At 39.0% G+C, this 23,609-nt stretch overlaps 1 protein-coding gene across 35 annotated transcripts in view; it reads right to left on the bottom strand.

Annotated features, from left to right (window-relative positions):
* The window catches only part of KLHL32 (kelch like family member 32), a 204,830-nt gene that overhangs the window by 19,238 nt on the left and 161,983 nt on the right, over positions 1 to 23,609 (bottom strand). For 24 of the 35 annotated variants that reach the window (XM_078369853.1, XM_078369834.1, XM_078369850.1 and 21 more), the window contains one exon: positions 7,075 to 7,801. The exons of 7 other annotated variants lie outside the window; for them this stretch is intronic. In XM_078369853.1, the coding sequence (XP_078225979.1) occupies positions 7,075 to 7,759 (685 nt within the window). In that variant the 5' untranslated portion in view covers positions 7,760 to 7,801. Of the gene's footprint in view, positions 1 to 862; positions 7,019 to 7,074; positions 7,802 to 23,609 lie in introns of those variants that run through there. 4 more of the 35 variants (XR_013534396.1, XR_013534395.1, XM_035297722.3 and 1 more) reach the window with 2 other exon arrangements.

The following is a 23,609-nucleotide window of genomic DNA, read 5'->3' as shown; positions in this document are numbered from 1 at the left end:
TCAACTATAAACTATGTAATCTGAGGAGTCCTTTAACCTCTTCGAGCCTCATTTCCTGGGCAGCGATGTGAGGGCAAACAGAGTGCAACTTCTTCAAGATACAGGTAAGACAGTTTAGGACGAAAGCTTCATTAATTATTTGGACAATGTAGGTGATCTGATTGCTTTCTTTAAATCCTTTAGGTCTCTAACAAGCATTGTAGCATAGTACATTTCTGTTTGACTTCTACCTCAGTTCAGAACTGTAGTAGCTTTGTTTTAAACTCTCAGATGAGGGGTAGAAAAGATTGGGGTGGCCTGGCGCGGTGGCTCAAGCCTGTAATCCCAGCACTTTGGGAGGCCAAGGAGGGTGGATCACGAGGTCAAGAGATCGAGACTATCTTGGTCAACATGGTGAAACCCCATCTCTACTAAAAGTACAAAAAATTAGCTGGGCATGGTGGTGCGTGCCTGTAATCCCAGCTACTCAGGAGGCTGAGGCAGGAGAATTGCCTGAACCCAGGAGGCGGAGGTTACAGTGAGCCGAGATGGTGCCATTGCACTCCAGCCTGGGCAACAAGAGCGAAACTCTGTCTCAAAAAAAAAAGATTGGGGCACAAGTGAAAAGAAAAAGTAACTGCTGGGGCAGCTGGTTGCTATGATCTGAAGCAACAAATATTTAATTCTTCATGGACATTTCAATTCACTAGGACCTTTTAAGTGGACATGTCAAGTTATCCAGCTCCAAACCTCTACCAGGCAAGTGGCTTCCTCACATCATGGCTGCCAACAGAGACAACAAAGAGGTATTCTCTTACTACTTACTCCTGCAAGACACACTGTTCTCCCTCCAGCAAACCTTGAGCCCTTCCCGCTCACCTACCTGGGATCCCAGATTGCTGAACTCCTTCCAGTAGGATCCTCTAGACTGTTCTAGTCTCAAAACCTTCCATCGTTAGTGAATCCACAGATCTGCCTTCTCCAATCCTCTGCTGAACACCATAAAATGACAAATTTGCAAATGGAGCCATCAGTTTTGTCTCCAAGCTTCATGTGGATTCTCAACACCTATTTTCTTCCACCTGTTAATTCCCTCTGTTTTCTCTCAGAGGCTTATTCCAAAGTCACTCTCCTCAGGCTCTCTACCTAGACCTGACAGGCACAATCTTGACAGACCTGTTTCTCACTTGAATCCACCTACAAGAAACGTCAGGTTTCTGCCCCTCATCTGTGAGCTTACCTAGGTCACACCCACAATTATCTCCTTCCCTCCAGGCTTGGAACTGGAAGGGTCCCTCCCTTCTCATGTTGAAGACCTAACCCCTTCCCAGCTCTTTCTTGCCTTTTAGGACTCTATGTCTGTTGTGAATATCGTATCCTCAGGACTCTTCACTGTTCCTGGTACCTTGGAAATGCTCTCACGGTTTACCAGCCAAATGGATGCCCCTCTTCCCTACACGTGTACGTCAATTTCACTCTTTCCTTATTTATAAATCTGCTTAGTGCACTTGCATCCTTAAACAAACAAACAAAATCTCTCCTTCACCTCTGGATTTCCTTCTCTAGCTACTCTTCACAGCCAAACTCCCTGTTTCCTCCCTTTCTTTCTTTCCTTTCTAATCTCCCTCATTCTTCCTAAAGCCAAAATGCTATTTGTTAATTTATAATAAAAAAAAAGAGGCTGTTACATGAACTAAAATATGTGTATGCCTAAAAACAGGCACATTCTCTCCCTATATTTATACAGGAAGCCAGATTATTAATTGGAAAGTTGTCTGATAAGCTCAGATTCGGGGAATGAAGTTTAGATTATACACTTGTTCGTGAGGATTGACTAAGACAGGCTTTATCCTAACTTCTTGCCAAGGTAATCTGTACCTGGGGTTTCTACTTCCTTACTTTTCAGTCATACCTTAAACTACTGTATTCTAGTTTCCACCTTCTTCCAACCCCCGAAACTGCTTTCCCTAAACTTTTCCCAATTACAAAATGCAGTGGAAATATTCTGGACATTGATGTTCCCATGGTATTGAACAGCTCTCACTGCACCTCCTTCTTCGGTTTTAGTTTCTGTGACACTCCTCCTCCTCCTCTGACCCTGCCGTTCCACAGTCTCAGGCTCCTTCCTTCCTTAGTACCCCTAACCCTGCACCCTCCTTGCTAGTGCTTCCCAAACTTCTGCCCTTGGCCCCTTTCCAGACAATCTCTAATCCATCTCTCGTCACGCTCTCTGCCTCCTCCTCCTATTATTTCACTTATATTTGTTCTGAGAAACTGAAGGCAAGGTCTTCTCTCTGAGTCTGAAAAGATGGGGTTTTGAGGAAAGTAGAGAAGTTACAGCCAGTGAAGGAAGGGGTGAGTGAGTAGCAGTAAGGTACAGAGAGGGCTGAGAGTGCCACTGTGCGTGATGTGCTGAGAATATACCCATAACAAGCCCTCCTGCTAACTGTCCTCCTCCCACAGGCGGAGCCACCTAGGTACAGGCACAGACCAAGCAGATCACTGGTTTTGTCAAACATTGCTTGTTTGACAGAGGACAAGAGAATTATTGAAGTGATTGGACCATGAAGTTCAATATGATGACAGGGAGGAGTTAATGGATAATAGAAAGTAGCTAATGGGCCTGAAGCTAAGTTAGGCACCTCCAGGGTTAATTGCTAGTGTAATTATTTTAGGTGCTGCCTTTCATGCCTTCTGTGATGGTCACTCCGTGCTTTGCAGTACTTTGTACCTTGTTAAGACTTCTGCTGTCACACCATCACACACTCTACCTGTTTAAAAGTCTGTTCCCTCTACTATATGCTACTTTGTTGTTCCAGCGCTATCCCGGAACAGGACTTGGAGAGGTTAGGAACTTTGGCTCAGCATCTCATGCTGGATAAACAGCACAAATTTTGTGTGTGTGTGAACACAATCTGTGGTCTCAGCGCACCACAACCCAGCCTCTGCTATGCCCGCTGTTAGTTCCCAACATTTTGTCTACAATTCCTATTTTTTTTTTCGACTGAGTTTCACTCTTTTTGCCCAGGCTGGAGTGCAATGGTGCAGTCTTGGCTCACTGCAACCTCCGTCTCCTGGGTTCAAGCAATTCTCCTGTCTCAGCCACCCAACGGCTGGGATTACTGGCACCTACCACCATGCCCAGCTAATTTTTGTATTTTTAGTAGAGACAGGGTTTCATCATGCTGGCCAGGATGGTCTTGAACTCCTGACCTCAGGTGATCCACCTGACTCGGCCTCCCAAAGTGCTGGGATTACAGGTGTGACCCACTGCACCCAGCCTTTGTCCACAATTCTTAAGATGTAAGTAAAACAATATTATATAAAGATAAGGCAGTGATATTTTTAAATGTTAATAAAATTTTACATTATTTTAATTTTAATTAATACTAGAAAAACCCAAGTCCTGTTAGTAGCTTTGACTAAATTAAAGTTATTTAAAATGGGGCAATGCAAACTTCATATAAATTTAATCAAGATGAAAATACACCTAGCTTCTAGGGAGTTAAAGTTAACAAATGTTCTTTCATTAACGAAATATCTGAAAAATTATTTTATTGTCAGCTCCTAGAGGGCAGGAAGTATGTTTGCTGAATTAATTTCATTTATCTGTGACTCAGCACTATACTTTACAAGGATGTAGCATTTACCAAGAGAATCAGGAAAGCACTAAATACTGCTTTTGAGTAAATGCAATAACATTTGTCTTATTTTTATAATTTTAAAGCACTAATATTGCAGTTAGCCTCTTACTTAGCTACCATTTGATAAAAATGAAGAAATAACTTGTTCTTGAAGATGAGCTCGGGATTAGTATTCCCTCACATAAAAAAGGTTCTTTTTAGTAGTCCACAAACTATACCTTCCAACAGAGAGCATATATTTTTAAAAACACAGCTGTAGGATATTTAAGTGGTTATTCTACTTTGATACTGTGAATTTCAAATCAACATGGTATGGAACACTTGTGAATTGGGTCACAACGTGAAATGCTACAGGAGCCTGTAAAATTCGACATCTTAAATTAAATGCTAACAGGTATGTACATACAGCATGATTTCTAGATTCCTTTCTGCTTGTCATACTTTAAAAACTATAAACAGATTTCAAGATTTCTTGACCCCAAAATGGATTGAAATGGGGGAGAGGTGTGGTGAGGGAGTGAGCTTGCTGGAAATGTCTAGTCTCCAAAGAAACATTCATTCTGTGTTCTAGAGAACAGAACCAAAACTCTAAAATCCACCTTCTATAATCAATACTACCTCCACCTCAGGCAAAGTTTGCAAAATACCAGAAGGATGACAATGATTCAATTGCCATCAATTAAATTGGAAATGTGTGATTATTTGGTAAAGGCTAAGGAATAGTCTCAAACATTTTCATCTGCTCCAATAAATCAGTTTACACTCCCAATTCAGTGATAGGCAGGGTGAACTACACCTGTATTTTTGTTAAGGGGCCCATTTGTAAATCCAGTCAGCCCTCCCTATTCATGGTTAGATTCACAATTGATTTATTATAAGCTGGGCCTGAGGAAAGAGGCAGATGACTGAAGGTATTAGAAATGTCACTGGCGATTTCCTCTTCTTCCCAATTAAAGGTATTGTACTGTACACAGCAAAGTGAGTTTCTCATCTCAAGTACACAATAGGGATAAACAAACCTGAGAAAACTGTGATTGTTTTCATTAAGTATGGTTAACACAGGCAGCATATATTAGGGCAAAAGAAGAACAAAGAAAATGTATTTCCCTTCACAGTAGGAGAAAAACAAAGTGAGATGGCAATAAGGATCTGTAGTAAGTTGATATATTTAATATAGACTCATATTGAAAGGGAAGTCAGCTTGATACCAGAAGAGGGATCTAGCGAGTCTAAGAGGAGCTTCTGTGCCTTCTTAAAGCCTCACTGAAGAAGGTATTAAGTCATCATCTCTAAGACTATGTAAGGGAAACCCCAGCATTCTTTTACAAGCTAGGTTTACAGCCAAAAGACAAGAAAAATTTATTAAAATATTTATGAGAAATTCATACAAAACTTAGAAAATGCAGTGCAAAATTTAGGAATACAGTACATTAATAATATATGAAACTAAGTGAGTCCTTGGGAGGAATGTCAACTGGGAGAAAACATAAATGGCATTGATTTCATAAACCATCATTGTTTTGCTATCCAAGACAAGTACAGATCTGTTTCTTCTATTAGCAAAGACTTATTTGCTGCCTAGCTTGAAATTTCTTCAGCACAGCTAAAAGGATATAGTTCTGGTGGTCATTAACTGTTGAAATATATATTTAAAGAAAAAGAAACAACAATTAGATAAATGAGGTTTTTAAATATATCTACATATACTAACATGCGTACTTGTTTCTAACGTTTCTTTGGTATAGAGCCACTAAATGTTGGGTCCACTTCCTCTATCTGCTTCCTTATTCTTAGTCTTCACTTCATTCATTAATTCACTGAGCACTTAAACCCTGATGTAAGCTAGGTTCTGTCAATAAAAATCGGTAAATTGCCAATAATTAAGGCACCACTCAGAGAAGATGAGCCTGTGACTGTCTTCCTGGTTACTGAGGACAGCAGAAGAACAGTCAAAGTCCAAATGAACTTAGTTTAAACAAATGTAAGGGAGAATTTTATCAGAGCAGATGTTAAAAGACTAGAGATGATTATTGAAGAAAGCTGAGAAGCCTTTGCAGGTGTACTTAAAAGTAATGATTTCTTCTAAGTACAAATGTCAGTGTTATTTTTAATATTTAAGTTTTGACCCTTTCTATTCCTCTTAGTGCTTGATGACTAAGAACTTGTTGATAGAAATCCAACAAGTTCCATTTGGGTTACAATACAAGTACCTTACAACTGGGAGAAAATGCAGCTTTGTTCCTGATACAAAAACCTTTCAAAGGAGAACACTTAGGGCCTTTCTCAAAAATAAGATTGAAAACACAGGTCAATAATGTGATGTTGACAGCGTATGCCTCACAGACTCCTTCTGTGTAAGGAAAAAGACAACCAGGAAGGGAGTGAAGGGTCTGTGGGTACAGAGAAAACAAGATGGGCAAGGAGCAAGTAACTGTGGAGTCTACATTATGGGTACATGGGGTTCATTGTCCTAGTCTCCCTACTTTTTCCACAATCAAAAGGTTTTCAAATGAGACAAAAAGGTAAATTACAGCTCAAACTATATCCTCAAATAATCAGTCAAAATGGGAGAATAAATAGAAATGAAGGGTTATGATGGCACAAGTAACGACCTACCATTCACAGATAATGAAAAAAGAAAAACAAAACAAAACATTGTTTTAGGCTGGGTGCAGTGGCTCATGCCTATAATCCCAGCACTTTGAGAGGCCGAAACTGGTGGATCGCTTGAGCTCAGGAGATTGGGGGCAGCTTGGGCAACATAGTGAAACCCTGTCTCTACAAAAAATACAAAAATTAGCTGGGTGTGGTGGTGTGCTCCTGTAGTCCCAGCTATTTGGGAGGCTGAGGTAGGAGGATCACTTGAGCCTGAGAGGTGGAGGTTCCAGTGAGTCAAGATTGCACCACAGCACTCCAGCCTGGGTAACAAAGTAAGACCCTATCTGAAACCATAACAAAACAACAACTTTGTTTTCATAACTTAAATCCTTTCCCTCTAGTGATTACTTGAATATATACCTATTGCTATACCCAGAAAAATGAATTAACTGGGCTTTTACTTCTCTTGCCTTTGATGCAAATGGCTCTAGTCAGGCAGCCAGGAGTGAAAGCAGCAGCAAAGGACCTAGATAAATCACAAGCTGTGCCATATAATCCATGAATAATCAAGAGCTGACAGAAGAAGGTTTGGTAGAAAAAAGCAGTTGTGATGGACCAACAATTTCCACCATGAATGTTTATTCCATTAATCACTCAGAAAGTCACAGAAAGGCCCATTGTTTCCAATTACATTCCTCTCTAGAGTAGGTGCTCAATAAATGAATGTTAATTAGCTAAAATGGCATGCTTGGTTCAAGCTTTCAATTACACATGGCCACATTAAAGCTTGACTTTTAAATTTATAGCACAATGAAAGAGTGTTTTGATAAATCCAACATGAGGTATGTTCTACCTGATATCCAAAGAAGACCATCAGCCACATATCCAGCATGGCATGAAAGGGATCTGTCAAAGGACTGAACAAAAGTCCATTTGTTCTTCTTGGGGCAGTATCGTTCAACTGTAGGCAAAACCTGGCGCAGTTCATTTCTGCCCCCAACTGCATAGAGGTATTCCTCCATGGCACCCAGCACAAAATGCTCCCGGCAGTTTTTCATGGGTGCTATCTCTGCCCAGGAATTACTGCGGGGATCATAGCGACAGGCAGTCCTCACAGCACACGTCCGGCCACTGGCATGCTCAACTTCCCCTCCAGCCACAAACAGGAAGTCCCCCATGACTGCCACACAATGGTGGCTCCGTCCCACAGGCATGGGAGCCAGCTCACTCCAGTTGGCAATGGCGGCTATGAGAGCATTTTCCTGATCAACAGGATTGAAGTACCGAAGTTCCTTGACCTTGCAGACCTCGCGCTTTTTCCCACCAATGATATACAGAGTGTCTGACTGGAACCGTGGTTTGGTCCTGCAAGTCTGCCAGACAGGCTGTGCATAGATGCTCTGGTGGTATTCCAGGGCCTCATTGACAAGGGCTGTTGCAGTCTCACTTGCTTGGACAAGAGGGTGGGACAGGGCAACTGTATGGAGAGTATCCACATCCATTAAGCCAAAGCGGATGTACTGCAGGAGCTCATCCATGTACTGGTAGTGGCAGTTGTGTTCCAACCACCTCACAGCTAGCTGAAACAGAGGGAAGTGAGGTGAGAGGAGATACAGAAGTAAGTAAGAAAGAGAGAAAGCAACAGTATATAGGCAGGTTACCTGTATTCTTCCAGGCAGGTAATAATACAAACTTTCTTACAAACAGTATAACTAGAATATTTTGATGCCCAGGTGAGGAACTTTTTTTCTGTATCAGCAAAGACACAAAAGAACTCAAGACATTGCTGTAGGGGTAAGAAATAATGTGAAGCAACCCTGATGGGGGCTTAAGATATCATTTGAAGTGAACAATAATTGATTTTCAAAGAATGAAAATACTGTTGTGAAACAGCCTGTTCCTTTATGTTTCGTGCATAAGAAGCTCAGTACACCCCACCCCCAGGAAATGTCAATGGTGGGCAGTGTCATCATAGCTCAAGTAAGATATGCCAACCCATAAGCCAAGGTGCTGTATCAATATTAGTAACATAAGAAAATACACCATCATCTGAGACCACAGGGTGGACTTGAGAGAAAATCGATACGACACTAGTAGAATGATTTAGAAAGAAAAAAGACTCCCCCTCCCACCCCACATCCCTTTAGTAGGTATAACAGGAAGCAAGAAAAGAAAAAGTAAGCTTGTAACTTACTAATTTTTTCTCTCAATTAATTTTTACCTTGAAGACAGTTGTTATTTGCACATGTAAGATATTGACAATTTGTTAAGAGTCATTTTCACAAAAACAGAATACAGAGGAGATCATCTTTGTGTTATGAACTTAATAGCCGAATGTAATTCTAACCTTTATTTCCCCTTTCAGATCGCTTTCAAGAAGGAAAGGAGTTATAACTTTTTGATATCAGCAATGAGAATTTCTTAAAACTAAAGCAGGCACATTGTCATAAATAATAAAAATTATTGTTTAATTTTTATTATTTATGACAGTGTACCTGATTTAGTTTTAAGAAATTTTCCTTTAATTTTTTTTTAATTAAAAAAAAGTCATCAGGGCCGGGTGTGGTAGCACACACCTATAATCCCAGCACTTAGGGAGGCCAAGGCCAGTGGATCACGAGGTCAGGAGTTCAAGATCAGCCTGGCAAACATGGTGAAATCCGTCTCCACTAAAAATACAAAAATTAGCCGGGCATGGTGGCGGACACCTGTAATCCCAGCTATTTGGGAGGTTGGGGTAGGAGAATTGCTTGAACCTGGGAGGCAGAGGTTGGAGTGAGCTGACGTTGTGCCACTGCATTCCAGCCTGGGTGACAGAGCAATACTCTGTCTCAAAAAAAAAAAAAATCAACTAAAAACCACAGTTCATTTATGGAGCACCTAAAGTAGTTTAATTAGTATGACTTATAAGTGAAGTTTGGCAAACCTTCCCACACACCAGCATAATGAAGTGTATGTAACATCTCGGTCAACATATTTGATATGAATTATTCTTAGCAGCACTTATATTAAACTAGATCTCCCAGACAATGTAAATGTGGGCCTGAAGGAATTAGCAGGAAAAAATGAAGCAATTAAATAGATTAAATAATTTTGATAGGGACAGGAGGCAGAGAATTCTAGGCAGAAGACGGCAGGTCCCCAGTGAAGACCCCACCCTCAAGCCTGGCACCACAGCCCAAAATAAGAACATATATTCCTGTTTTCATGCTCAAATGTTGACTTTTCCAAAACCACTCATGACCCACCCCACCCCCATCCCATACCCATAAAAACCCCTGACCCAACCAGCAGAGAGGAGAGAGGAGAACTGGCTGAACATTGAGAAAAGAAGCAGCAGCTAGACGTCAGAGACTACAGTCAGAGAGAAGCAGCTTGACTTCAGAAGAACGGTTTGACAGCATATCTTCAGAGGGGAGTCTGGTCAGGGATGGCCGGACTTCAGGGGAAGATTACCTTCATATCCCATCTCCCTTCCAGCTCCCCTCCTCCTGAGAACCACTTTTTATCAGCAATAAAGTCCCCCAAATTTACCATCTTCAACTCATTCGTGTGACTTCATTCCTCTTGAATACCAAACAGGAACTCAGGTGCCAAAAGGGTGACCCTGCACTGAACTGTTAATATTTAAGCCATCCGCAGATGGCAAAGCTAAAAGAGGGCGGACTGTAACACTCCTGCACTCCCCACTAGATGCTGCCGTGGGGCCTGCACAAAGTTTTGCTTCTGCCAGTGCCCAAAAGCACTTGCCCCAGGTTCTGTACCCACTCACCTGCATGAGGGAGGGATCCCACCAGGGCTTGGGCGCAGCAGGCTCAAGTGAGTGAAGTTTACCTCTGCTGGTGCTGAAGCCACCGGCTAGCTCCAGCATCCGCATTCCAGTTTCCACCTGCTAAGCGGTCAGGGAAACTAGGGGCCTGCCCAGCATCTTCCACTGGGAACCTGCCTAGGATACATCAGAAGGGTCAGTAAAATGTAGATCTGTCTCTTCTTGTTCTCAGACTTTCCTCTGAGTTATGCCCCTTGCAGGGGATGGGATGCAACCCTGCCATCTCTCTCTTTCAGGTGAAAGGAATGTTGAGTCTATTTCCCTCCATGGAGGTTTAGCCATCATGTGGAACCAGAATAAAGTCCTGGGGCAACTGAAGGCGCCTGGCAGAAGCCACTCCTTGCTGTTGCTGGAAGGCCCCTGGACTGGACCCAGTCCCAGATATAATGGGCAGTTGGCCAAGACACCCCAGGCTTTTCTATAGTATCTTTCCTTTCTTCCTTTACAGTTTGAAATGGCTCCTATCTCTTCTTTAATAATGGTAAGGGTTTTGCTACAAACTGCAGAAATGTTACCAAGTAGAATGAGCTTTTGGCCCAGCAATCAGATAAGCAATTCAGAACGATGTGATTTCCTTCTTTTCTTAGAGGTGCCATCCCCATCCCCACCCCAACAGCAGCAGGTGCCTGTTTTGGTTTTGCCCCTGCCGGTGTTGAAACAGCCATCATCCATGCTCCAGTTCCTACCCACCATGCAGTCAGGGAAAATATCCTGCTTCAGTTTTATCATGCTTTACTTCCTTTTTGAACCATGGAATCAGGATTCTAGGCTTCCATGTTCAGATGAAAGATTTCACTGGGGGATCTGGGGCAAGCGTACTGAAGAAGGGAAAGGAAATGTGGTATTCTCAGACCACTACTCCTTGACAAACACAAATTGCGGTTTCATCCTAGTGAAAAGAATCACTAAACTCTCTAAAGCACTAGATGATTTCAGACATCCAGAGTTTCTGCATCTATTTGAAAAAAGGCTCCAAAAGGCAAGATGCATTTTGGGCTTGTCTTTTTCATTTTCTGAATGAAGTGAATGTGGAAGTGAATTCACTTCTGCTATGTCATGAATTGCATCTCTTAATGAGTTAGAGTGAGAGAAATTAAAAAAGAATGCCACTAGGTGCCAAGAAGGCAGACATGGTGGAGGGCAGACAAGTGATATGCTCTAGATGCTTTTCTAGAAGGCAACATTTTTAACTAAATAAGATACCAACCTGACAAAAAAAATTATCTGTGTAAGGTAATCTTTGCAATAATCAAAAATATTGCAAAAGAAATGAGCGAAATGAAAAAATGTTACTCATCAATCTTCAAGACTCCGCCAGAAGTGGGAGAGAGTTCCCACATGCAGCATCCTAGGTTTTCTCTACCCTAATCTTGGAATTTTCAAGAGATGGGGTTCCAACTATTTCTGGAAAGACTGTTTAGCAACTTGATAAACAAGTTTCCACTCTTTGCCCAGAGTGTTTTTGAAAGTTCTCAGGGATAAAGTCATCCTGCTCAAGTTCATTTCTTATGCACCAGGTAAAAATTTCTGAAACTTAATCTTTGCTATTGCTCCTAATTTAATCAAGTAATTCTAGCTGATATTGCTTTGGTCTACAACCAATTTCTTGGCATTCTTATATCCTTACCATTCTGCATCTTTCATATAGATACTACAGGAAACAGCACAGGAGACATTAGATAAATATCTGTGTCTCCATAGGCTCTTTTTATAGCATAGTGCTGCCCATTTAATTATTTTTCTCTCTCCTCTTATATCAGTTCTTCCTATGCCATAATCAATCTTCTAGCCCATCTCTGAACACCCTCTGGCTTATCTTTATCTTTCTAGCAAACAGTGTTACTGTGTGAGAAGTGCACAAGCCTCAACTATGCTATGCTTTTAAGAAAATCTCTAAGAAATGAAATTGGCCATGGAACAGTGACCACTGTGATCTATTACTGATTAATTTCTGGTTGTGGTCTAATATCATCCCACATCACATGTATCATGATGCTTTCTGTGTTCAGTTTCTCCAAATACTATGTATTGCAGAATATTTTGTGCATACCTATTAGTTTGCATTTTCTGAGATAAATTGTATCTTATTTTTTCCAACATTTCTAACTTATCATAGATTTCATAGAACTTTCAATCTTTATCATTTATCAATATTTTCAGACTATACAAGTCACCCCTATTTATGGGGTTTTTATTTTTTCCATATCAAAGGTGAATGCAATTTACAACTAACAATCCTGTCACCAACTTCAAATTTAACTTGTACACAAATTACATGGGGGTTTCTGGTCAAAATGTAGGCTCTGATTCAGTAGGTGGGAAACAAGAGGATGAGGAGTCTGCACTTCTAACAAGCTCCTAGGTGACGCATATGCCACTGGTCCATGTACCACATTTTGAATAGGGAGGTTTTGGACAGATTTCCATTCATGACAGTATTCTCCTATCATGCTGTCATGAATTTTGTTACTCTAGGAAGCTGTAGTTATTAACTGTTCCATCCATTATGATAAACTGCTGCCTTATCAGGGAAAATTCACCCTGTTTTTTAAACATAAGAGGTATAAATCCAATGAAATAGAAGTAATGTTTAAGTTATGATACAGGATACTTAATTAGCTTAATATTATGGATAAGGTAGCATTTTTTGAGATACTGTTTCTATACAGTCTGTAAATCGATGGCTGATTCTGATAACACAAAGTAAGTCATAAACACCCTTCACTTTTGCTTTTGCAATAATAAACACATAAATGTAAAAGCGTTACTGTGCTCTGTTTTTGTGTTTATAAAAATCTAAAGGAGAAACCACTGAAATCACAGATAACTCTCGTGTATTCAAATAATAATTTTAAAATGAAAAAGAACATTTAAAACAATGGGCCACTTCAAAATCACCTCTCCTTATGAACTTCTTCTGGCACTATTCACTGCCATGCTGGTAGAGGGAATCCTGCAGCCCATTTAAGGAGCTTAGAGACTACAGTAAGAAGAAAGCTGATTTATGATTGGGGCATCATAGAACCCAAAGACAACAGTTAGCTTTGTGGCATATTTTGGTGCTTAAGCTTGAAAAGGATTATTCTTGGAACTGGTGGCTTTTAAAATAATGACATTACACTGGGAAAGCACAACTCAGGATAAGCTGAATCCTATTATATTCCCATCACCCTAAACTCTAGGATTTAATGGGGAAGAAAATGGAGAATGCAGTCTTTTTTTTTTTTTTTTTGGCCAAGCCAGCAAGAGTGGAAAAGAAATAACAGATTCAGTTTAGGAGGACATTATGAAAGAGTACTTAGGAAACATGCCCATTAGGTAAGACATTCCTAAACCACCTGAAACACAGTGGACCATCATTTCCATGTATAACAGGAGGTCTCTCAAGCACCCTGCCTGACCCAATTCATCTGACCACAATGGAGAATTGTTCCTTCCTAAAAGGAACATTAGCTACAGCTTAATCCAACTTCAACCCAATCGATCCTCGGATATTTGCTAAGAACAGTACCTGACCCACAGTTTGCTATAAATATTTGTTGTATAAATGGAAAATTCTGTTTTTAGGCTATTTCTCAGATTTCTCTTAAACTAAAAGTATTAATTCCTTTATTCATACATACACACATATATTTATTTATTTATCACAGGCTTCAGTTTCTATTTTATTATCCGTCTTTATGGCTTTCTTATGAGGCCTGTATAAGCCCTCAAGGCTCTACACTGCAGCATACAGTGCATGAAACTTAGATAAATAAGCCCTTGTTTTCTTCCCTCATGTCTTTGGTATTGGCCACTTGTATTTGAGATTCTTGGCAAGGCAATAAGCTTTATAGTCTTTCAAACCTTTCGAATAAATTATAAAATATCTGGGCAAGAAGAATGTTTGGAGTCCATTTGGCTCAAGCTTTTCAAATTTACAAATTGAAATCAAATCTAGAAAAGTTAACTGACCTAACCCAAGTCATACAATGAATTAGCGGAAAAGCTAGACCTAGAAGCTAAGTTTTTAACTTATACAATGTATGTTTTTATTTTATCAAGTTGTCATTCTTTTTCTGTCAATAATTATTTCAAGGAAAAATCCAAGCAAATGCACTAAGTCCAAACATAACTTCTATATTAAGTTTGAAAAATAAATTCTGTTTTAAAAGTAAGAATGCTTTGCTTCAAAATAGGTTGGCAGTATTTTTCAATAAGACTCATTTATGGATTACTTCAGAAATAAAATCCACAGGTTTATGATACCATTTAAAGAGTTTATAATTAAAGAACAAATGCCGAGGGGAAAGGACATGTTTTGAGTCTTGAACTATTACTTCACTTTTTATAAGAATATACATTTTACTTTTGAGACAGGGTCTCACTCTGTCGCCCAGACTGCAGTGCAGTGGTGCGGTCTCGGCTCACCAAAACCTCTGCCTCCCAGGCTCAAGTGATTCTCCCACCTCAGCCTCCTGAGTAGCTGGGATTACAGGTGTGTGCCACTACTGTCCTGCTAATTTTTGTATTTTTAGGAGAGACTAGGTTTCACCATGTTGGCCAGGCTGGTCTCAAACTCCTGACCTCAAATTATCCATCTGCCTTGGCCTCCTTAAGTGCTGAGATTACAGGCGTAAGCCACTGCACCTGGTTTATTTTTTAAATATATTTTAATTCTAGGTTATTTCTTGTTAACTAAACTTGGCCCAAAAATATACAGAACAGATAATCCCTTCCATTTAGTTTTCTCAGCATATCCCTACTGATTGCTATTCTACAGAGCAGAATATATGACATATAATCCTAAACATAATAGTATATAATCCTAAATGCTACAAATGTTGCCCTAGTTCAATTAAAAAGTGCTATATACTCTTATGTATTTCAGAAATATGTCATTATATGAAAAAATGTTAAATTCCTAACATTATAAGTCCTCATACTGTGATTCTAATTCCTTTATTGTTCATTTGAACAAACTCAGATAGAAGCTGCTGTTTTGACATCTAAAATTCCTGATCCTTTTAAAGAAGTGGATGTTTTGAATTCTGACTGTTTGTGTATATCCATATATATTATACACTATGACCCCAAAAGAATGCCAAAACAATAAAAATACTATTCTCAAATTTCCAGAAAATATATTAATTATGAAGTCATCCCAAATTCAAGAATATACATCACTTCATTCTTCCATAGAATTGTCTTTATATCTTGCAGATATATATAAATACAAGTCCTTTAAAAAGCAGGCTCTCATCAGACGAGTGATCAAATCTTTTTTAAGCAATGCTAACAAAGAGTAAAGTCCTATGACGTTGTCTAAAAGTAACAAGTATTTTTTTGTCTTGATCTACAAATACTGTCTTTCACTGAAAAGGATGTTCCTTCCTATCACACAGCTAGTCATGCAGAGCTGAGTAAGGAATGACTGGTGTTTTTGTTCACAGCCTTATTCTGCCCCTTGGCCAGGGGCAGCTATGATTATTCTCCTTTGTAAAATCTGGTTGCAGACAGCTCTACTGAAGGTGCTCACTGAATCCTCCTCTTTGCAGAATCCACTCTGAGAGGCACAAGTTTCCAAATCCTTACCAGTCTTGTTATCCCATTGAGATAAACTAGGGCACCAGTCTTCCCTCAGTGCACAAAAGGCAGCATAAATTCCACACTTCTGTAAACTCAGAAAAGGACAAAAGAAGGGCACAGGAGCAAATAAAAAAACTCACTCCTGAACCTCCATCAAAGAGCAGGGCATGTTGGCGAGCCCTTTGGCAACAAGAAGTAGAAAGTCAGCAAAGCATGTTTTAATAGAATGGATGACCATGCATAGACAGATTTTTTTCCTTTCTAAACAGAGTATCGAGCATGCTCTTTATCTTCTAATTCATGTTCTCAAAGGGAAGTTCAGTGATTGTTATATATTAAAGTACATTATTTTATATGTTATTTTATAATGCCTTGAATTCTAATAAACATAAAACTTTAGCATGCTAACCTTTTAATATTACATATAGTCTTTAAAAATGTGCTATTTCCCTAATGCAAGTGAGCAGGTATTGCAATTTGCCATGCAATACAACACAGAAGCTCACCTCTTTAACATGAGTCATGTAAGGTGAAATAATGATGTAATAAACCAGAATAACAACTGCCATAGAGAGAAAACTATATACTAATAAATAAATGCGACAGATCTTATAGTTACATTCTCTTCTTTGAGACCAAATGAAAAGTTCCAGTTCAAAAAGACAACTTTCCCATAAAATCCAAAATCACCAGAAACTAGGGACACAGCCTCAGAGCATTTTCCTTTACCAGAACAATGAAAATGTTACCATGGAGGAACATTAAAAATTACAACGGTGCTCACCTGAGTGCTATAATTAAAACTGTGTCAACATTTTCCTTGTAAAACAGATCTTTCAAGGGAGATTGCACGTTAACCATTATAGCTGACTACAGACTTATGTAAGACACATAGGCTATTTTTTCTTCTAAGAAATATATTTCAATGGAATGAAATCTGATGAGGCCCCAGGCTCATATACTGTAAGAAAAAAAACCAGACTGAATTTTAAAATAATATTCAGCTTATCATATATGATAATAATACATTATTTCATTGTTCATTTAAAACTATGAAATTGAAAGATTGGTAAATGTTATTATATTCACCTTTGGCGTAAGATTTGTTCTCTGGTAATCATCTTTAAACATATCTTTTAAAGTGCATGCTTCAGGGCTCCAAAAGCAAAAGCCCTTGCAACTGAAGGTGTCTCCTTCCCACAAATGGGGATAAACACATCAGACTAGAAGAACCACAACAAAAACTACCCTGAGACCTACCACATGTAAGTTCCAGATATTCGGGGGGGGCACACAAAAAGTGAACTGAGTTGTCCCTTTGCTAAGTCTTATAACAATAACAAAATAGGATTTAAAAGGTAAATTTTATATCAAGATGAAGAGAAAATCAAGATAGGATAAGAGGTGAGGTTAATAACCTGTGATATCCTTTCTACCTGTGAGATTCAGCCACCAGTGTAAGCTGATCTTTGAAAAGCCAATATTAAAAGGACAACATGAGTATATGGCTGACATTGGGTCAGTTATTTGCCTTCTCAACTGTGAAATAAATGAGTTGATGAGTTCCTTCTCTAGGATATATGTCACCTATGGATCCACCAAAAATATTTTAAAGAAAAATTATCTAAAATTCCTAGAGGTGGTAGAAGCAACCAAAATTAATCTAAAATCCAAGCCACAGGTTTCTGTAGCACAGATAGTTTTGATAAATCTCTTCAGAAAAACAAGGTGACTTTTTTTGGTCTATAATTCTGTGCTTGGCAGAAAGGTCTGCATGAATGTATGCAGGTATGAAAGTGCACATGCAATGGAGCCACATGCAGAGGAGTGGGTGACACCACAGTCGTTCTCCCTAGGAACAACTTTGATCAGATTATACTATGAAACTTAATAATATCATCTCTTACAATAATAAAATAAAATCTGTGCTAAAGAATACAAATTTCAAATTTATTAAGGTGACTGTTTCAAGGTAATATTGGTTAGAATCCCAGAACAAGTCACACATAAATTCAAGTTTTAGTAAGTTGTTCACATATATTTTATCTCTGGACTGTACTTAAATGTACCATTCCCTCCATGAGGGAATACAATACTATATTTATATTTATAAATGTTTGTTTATATATAATAATAATATTTATATTTATTTACCTCATAGATGTAAATACACCTTCATGATGGTGGAAGGCAGGAGTGAGAGGAGCAGAAAAAAATAACTATTGGGGATTAGGCTTAATATTTGGGTGATGAAATAATCTGTATAAACCCTCATGACATAACTTTATCTATATAACAAACCTTCATATGTACCCCCAAACCTAAAATAAAAGTTTTACGTATATATACCATTCCCATCCCACATCTAGTATATATGAAACTTTTAGATGATAAAAATGTCCTACAGGACAATAAAAAACAACATCACCCTTGCTAATGATACTGTAGGAAAAATGAAACCCATTCTTGTTCTCCTCATATTTGAGCAAAACACACGTACAGTTATAGAACAACCCCCTATAATTTCCCTTCAGTGGTTTGATAATATTCTCTGAACCAAAAGACAATATTCATCCATATAGTCATTGATGGCTGGGATTGCTTCAGAGCATTACTTGATGCTGGATTGATGACATGAGACTTCTAAATAAAATACTAGCTCCTACATATTTATATAACATGTCCTGCTAGATGTTGAAGGAACTTTGCATGTGGTCGCTGAGATATTCAGCTTATATTGTTAGAACACCACCAGAAAATGAGAGAAAATCAATTTGGTCAATAGAAGAAAACACTTCTGTATCCCATTGGCAATAAGGCCTAGAGTTATCTTATGTTTCCTAGCTACTGTGTACAATAGGGTCACAAATTGGTATATGACTATAGAGGTAAAAGTGACACAAGGAAAATAATATAGGACTTTATGTCAAAAGACCTGTTTCTGCAACCTAATGTATTTGTGCACTTAGGAAAAAAACAACATACTGATACTCAATTTTACCATCTGTAAAACAAGTATAATAATAGCTATGCCATGGGGTTCTACAGAAGACTGAATGTGACAATATATGTGAAGGTTATTGGTAAACTATGATATTTAGACAATGTACAGAATTTATATGATGGTAATGTCCCTCCATGAGATGAAGGTATTCCCCAATTTAATCATCCTTTTGAATTCATGATAAAGCAATCACATGCAGACCATTTTTATGTAATACAACATTGTGTGTCAGTGATGTAAATTTCGAGAGATTGGTATAGTTGATAAGAATTTGATACATAGTAGTAAATACTTCACATATTGTAAAGTGATAATAAGAGCATGGCAGCACAACAGATTATAAACTAACTCTTAGATTAACCATATTTCACAAAAATGCACTCAGTAATTCTAATCCAGTAATTTAAATCTTGTGGCTTTGTTAAATTTAATGTTGGAGAAGCATGAATGAATGAATGGATGAAAAGAGAGAGACAGACTTAAACTCAGTTGTTTTGGGACAATGCTCGGCATATAACTCACTTTCCTTACTTGGCTCGGGTCTCCCATTACAAACACTTCTCAATTTCTTAAGTGTCCATTATAATGTCAGAAACTTGGTGAGAAAGAAGATTCTAATCACTATATATCTACATTCTTATTTGTCATTTACTTCCAAGTTCTATTAATACCCTAAAACTCAAGGCTTGGTCTTGATTTTGAGTGTCTTGATAGGTTTCCGTAAAATATTCTAATGAAATTTGGAATTGGGGGGAGAATCCTGCAAATTTTTATAGAGAGATTTTTCAGAAACACACAAGAACCATCTTTTTATGTTGTCATTTCATTGGTGTTTTAAATGTTGCTGGCACATTTATACATTTTATGGTTAAGAAAACTGTTTAATTTGTAAACATGCCCTAGAGCATCCTGAGAGCATCAAGCCTTCGAATATTCCTTCATGAATTGATTCAAGAATAATGAGCTTGGCTGAATGCAGTGGCTCATGCCTGTAATCCCAGCACTTTGGGAGGCCGAGGTGGGAGGACTGCTTGAGCCCAGGAGTTCAAGACTAACTTGGGCAACATATGGAGGCCCTGTCTCCACCAAAAAAAAAAAAAATCTGGGCTGTGGTGGCACTTGTGAGTCTGAAGTGGGAGGATCACCTGGGCCTGGGAGTTTGAGGCTTCAGTAAGCCATGATTGTGCCACTGCATCCAGCCTGGGCAACAGAGCAAGACAATGTCTCCAAATAATAATAATAACGATAATGAGCCAAGAGCACAAGAGCAGGTTCACTGGCAAATGTACTCCCCACCTGAAATCAAATCTAATATTATGGCCAAATGGACCTCAAGGGCTCAAGAAGCTGCCCCAGGTCACTGACACAGAGACAGTCAAATCCCTCAAACAAGTGATACTATGATGAGTTTAGATGTCCAGGAAGTACCCAAGTTGCATTTACGGATTTAATGTTGGCAGCCTCCAAACAAAAATAATAGAATACTCAAAGGTCACTTCAAACATCTTTTAGAACCATGGGGTGCAGAGATTGGCACTGAGAAACTCACAAACTGAAGCATAGGACTAGACACTGTCAGGACCTGATGCTACTGTCAAGGGGATGGAAGAAGGAACACCGCCAGAGTTAGGGAAAGGGAGCCAGGTTCTACACTGTTGGTGAGCTGCAAAGGATACACATGAATGTGATGGCATGACTGACTACCTGTTCTAGGTGAATTTCACTCTAGTTACTGATGTTTAGAGAGCATATTTTATACTGCATTCTCTAACTTCATTTCATCATAAACAACTAGGGAATGATGAATCCTCTACTTCTACCTTGTAACACCTGTATGTACAGTATACAAATAATATATATGTGTCTGTATATATATATGCCGTTTTTGAGATGGAGTCTCACCCTGTCACTCAGGCTACAGTACAGTGTCACGATCTCTAATCACTGCTACTTCTGCCTCCTGGGTTCAAGCAATTCTCCTAACTCAGCCTCCTGAGTAGCTGGAATTACAGGTGTGCACCACTGCCCCCAGCTAACTTGTCCATTTTTAGTAGAGACAGGGTCTCACCATGTTGGCCAAGCTGGTCATACAAAGAATATTTTTATCAAAGAAGATACACTCTTCACCACAATGATCTCAGATTTTTTTCCCCCAAACTGAAATTTCAGAGAAGGTTTGGGCCAATGGCCAGGTAGTCATATCAAAGGTTTGAGTTATACAAGGATCATTACAAACAATAAATGTCAGATGAATCTCAAAACAGAAGTCAAGCATATAAGGAATCAAAGCAGCAGAGAGAGGGGACAGGGCTTAGTTTGGGTGGGAGAAGTAGCCTAGAGAGCCCAGCCTGTGGCAGTCATTCAAAGAAGTCAGAGATGTGGAGACATGGCCCTGTGATGGAGAACCAACCACTTGATAGTCTCAGAAGACCCACGAGGGAAGAGAGGACTGTGGACGAGGAAGAAATTAGTAGAAGGTAGCAGCTGTTACAAAAGAGAATCTGTAGGCTAGGTGAGAGAAAGATTCTATTTTAGCTCCACTGAGAATGCATAAATGTTGAATGAAAGAACACAGGAGTCCCATCTGGGGAAATCACAGGCCTGAGACATTCTTTATCAGGTTAGGAGGAAAAGCAAGGTGAACCCTGAAGATAGCAAAGGACTCACTGAAGAGCAAAAGAGACTAGGCCCCATGACCAGGCCCAGCCTGGTGGCAGAATCATGGACAGCACAGGCAGGCAATGAAGGGCAAGAGGCCCCACATGGGAACATCATTGCTAAGGGGTGCAGTCTGGGTGGACTGAGTCTGCACAAGAGCAAGATAGTGGCAGGCGTGTCATGCGGGTATGTTAAAGCAGAAGGCCCTCTGTGTCGGAGATGAGTTTGATGTAAAAACTACACACTCAGGGAAACTCAGAACTCAATCAGGCTTAGATCAGGAACAATTAGAAAGAATGAGTTATGCTTTCTTTAAGATGAAGTGACTTTTGCTTGAGTCCCATTACTCTGAAAACATAGTTAATCTATAAAATTATTCATTGTCACAGATTCCACAAGTTAATATTAAAATTAAACCTCCCTTTACTTTTCTAATAGCAACTGATTTGATTGACACACTTCTCTCCAAATTATCTTTTTTTCCCATTGCTTAAACAAAAACAAGACATAACTAAGCAATAATTTTATGAAGCATCTTTGAGGTCTATTTTACTATTTTATAGAGCTAAAAAACAACCATTTGTGGTATACTGTAGTGTGTAATCTTTTGTGACCATATATACACAATTCTATTCTCATTTCTTTTTAAATAAACATTTTAAACAGAACTCTTCATTGAATAAAGGGTGCATTAAAACAGCAACTGAATTCAATGACTTCATTCATTTTTGGAGCCTTCTCAGGTGAGACTGAATTATCACCTAATGACTCTCTTAACTATTAAAAAAACAAGGGTTTTTTGAAAGCAGGAAAAAATATGTGAAAATAGAACACTTGAAGTAAGATTATAAGTATTATGATGCTGTTACTTTAACATCTATAGACTTAATTGTTTTCCAATTGACATGTGAGAAAAAAATGTCCCAGGCTAGGTAAAAATATGCTGCTGAATGTTCATTGGGGGGAAAAAATGAAGACAACAAACAAACAAAAAAGGTGGAACAATTCTAGCTCTCAGGTGCCTAATATACGATGAGATCGCTATGCATAGCATGGTGACAGAAATAAAGATTCTCCTTTATTTTTTCTTTTCCTCTATTTTTCTTTTTAAAGGGTATGCATGAAAGAGGTACAAAGCTCATTATAATACAATATGAGCTGCACATTGTAAACACCAGCATTATTAGATGTCTGTATCGTTTTTAGTCTATACTTCAAATAGCTACAAGATTAGCTGCTGGATTTATACAAATTGAAATTTGCAACTTTTAATAACCTTAGTGCTTCCTCAGACAAGGAAGCACTATCATCTGTCTTGCTTCCTTAACCCCTCCCCTATGCTTGCCAAGAAGGAGGGTAAAAGGAGTAAGATGCTGTGTTTGGAAGCCGGAATTCAACAAACTGTTGTGAGACAGACAGGCTAGTGATAGAATGGAGCCTTCACTTCCATAGATGTACCCATTTTGAATTTACTGCATTTGCCGGTTACTGTGCGAAACGGCAGAACAACTATGTGAGCTGCTGCATTAGCAAACTGACCAAAGTATCCCTGTCGTTCATACTTCCCTACCGCACAATCAGAATGGAAACATTTGCTCTATTGGAAGGCAGTGATAAGGATGGATTTTTAAAGTTTCCATTTTTAAGTGAAAATGAAAGAAAAATGCTCTTCTAGATGTGTTGTGCCTTTGAGCTCCATTTGAAAAAAGAAAAAAAAAGGCAGAGAAAGCTGCTGTGAAGGTCACCGAGTGAAAGAACTTCCTCAGGGCACAGAATAAATTAAATCCCAAGGAAAAAATAAAATGTGATTTCCAGAGTGTGAGGCACAAACTCCAAATGACAATGATTGACAGCCAAACTATATCCGTGCAATATCCAAGACTGCACGTTCTCATTTACCTCAGTGTAGCCAGCAAGCGCCCATTAAACATCCGTCTGATGCCCAAATTAACCTTCTTGGCAAACTGAAAGAGGCACAAACTATCATAATCAACCTTTCATTATCACAGCAGCCTCTAGTTAAAGGGTCAGAATAATTGTGCCATCAGAGCCTTGATTGTTTTCAATCAACAGACGGCTGGAGTGACAGCTCGGTGATGGAGGAGTCTGATGAAACCGCACCAGGCCTAATCAGAGCAGATGAAAGGAAGGCATGATTGGTGCAAATGAACAGTCGTGCCTCTCCTTTTCATTTACAATCTGAAATTACTCTTAAATTTGTGGGTTTTTTTCCCCCTCCCTTATGAGCACCACTGAAAGAATGTTTGACTTATTATGAGTTCTGACAGTGCAGAGTTATAAAACACAGGTAGGGTTATCAGCTGAGACT

The sequence above is a fragment of the Callithrix jacchus genome, chromosome 4 (assembly GCF_049354715.1).
Source record: "Callithrix jacchus isolate 240 chromosome 4, calJac240_pri, whole genome shotgun sequence".
NCBI lineage: Eukaryota > Metazoa > Chordata > Mammalia > Primates > Cebidae > Callithrix > Callithrix jacchus.
Note: the sequence above shows the minus strand (reverse complement) of the source record. Positions and strands in the feature narration are given on the sequence as shown.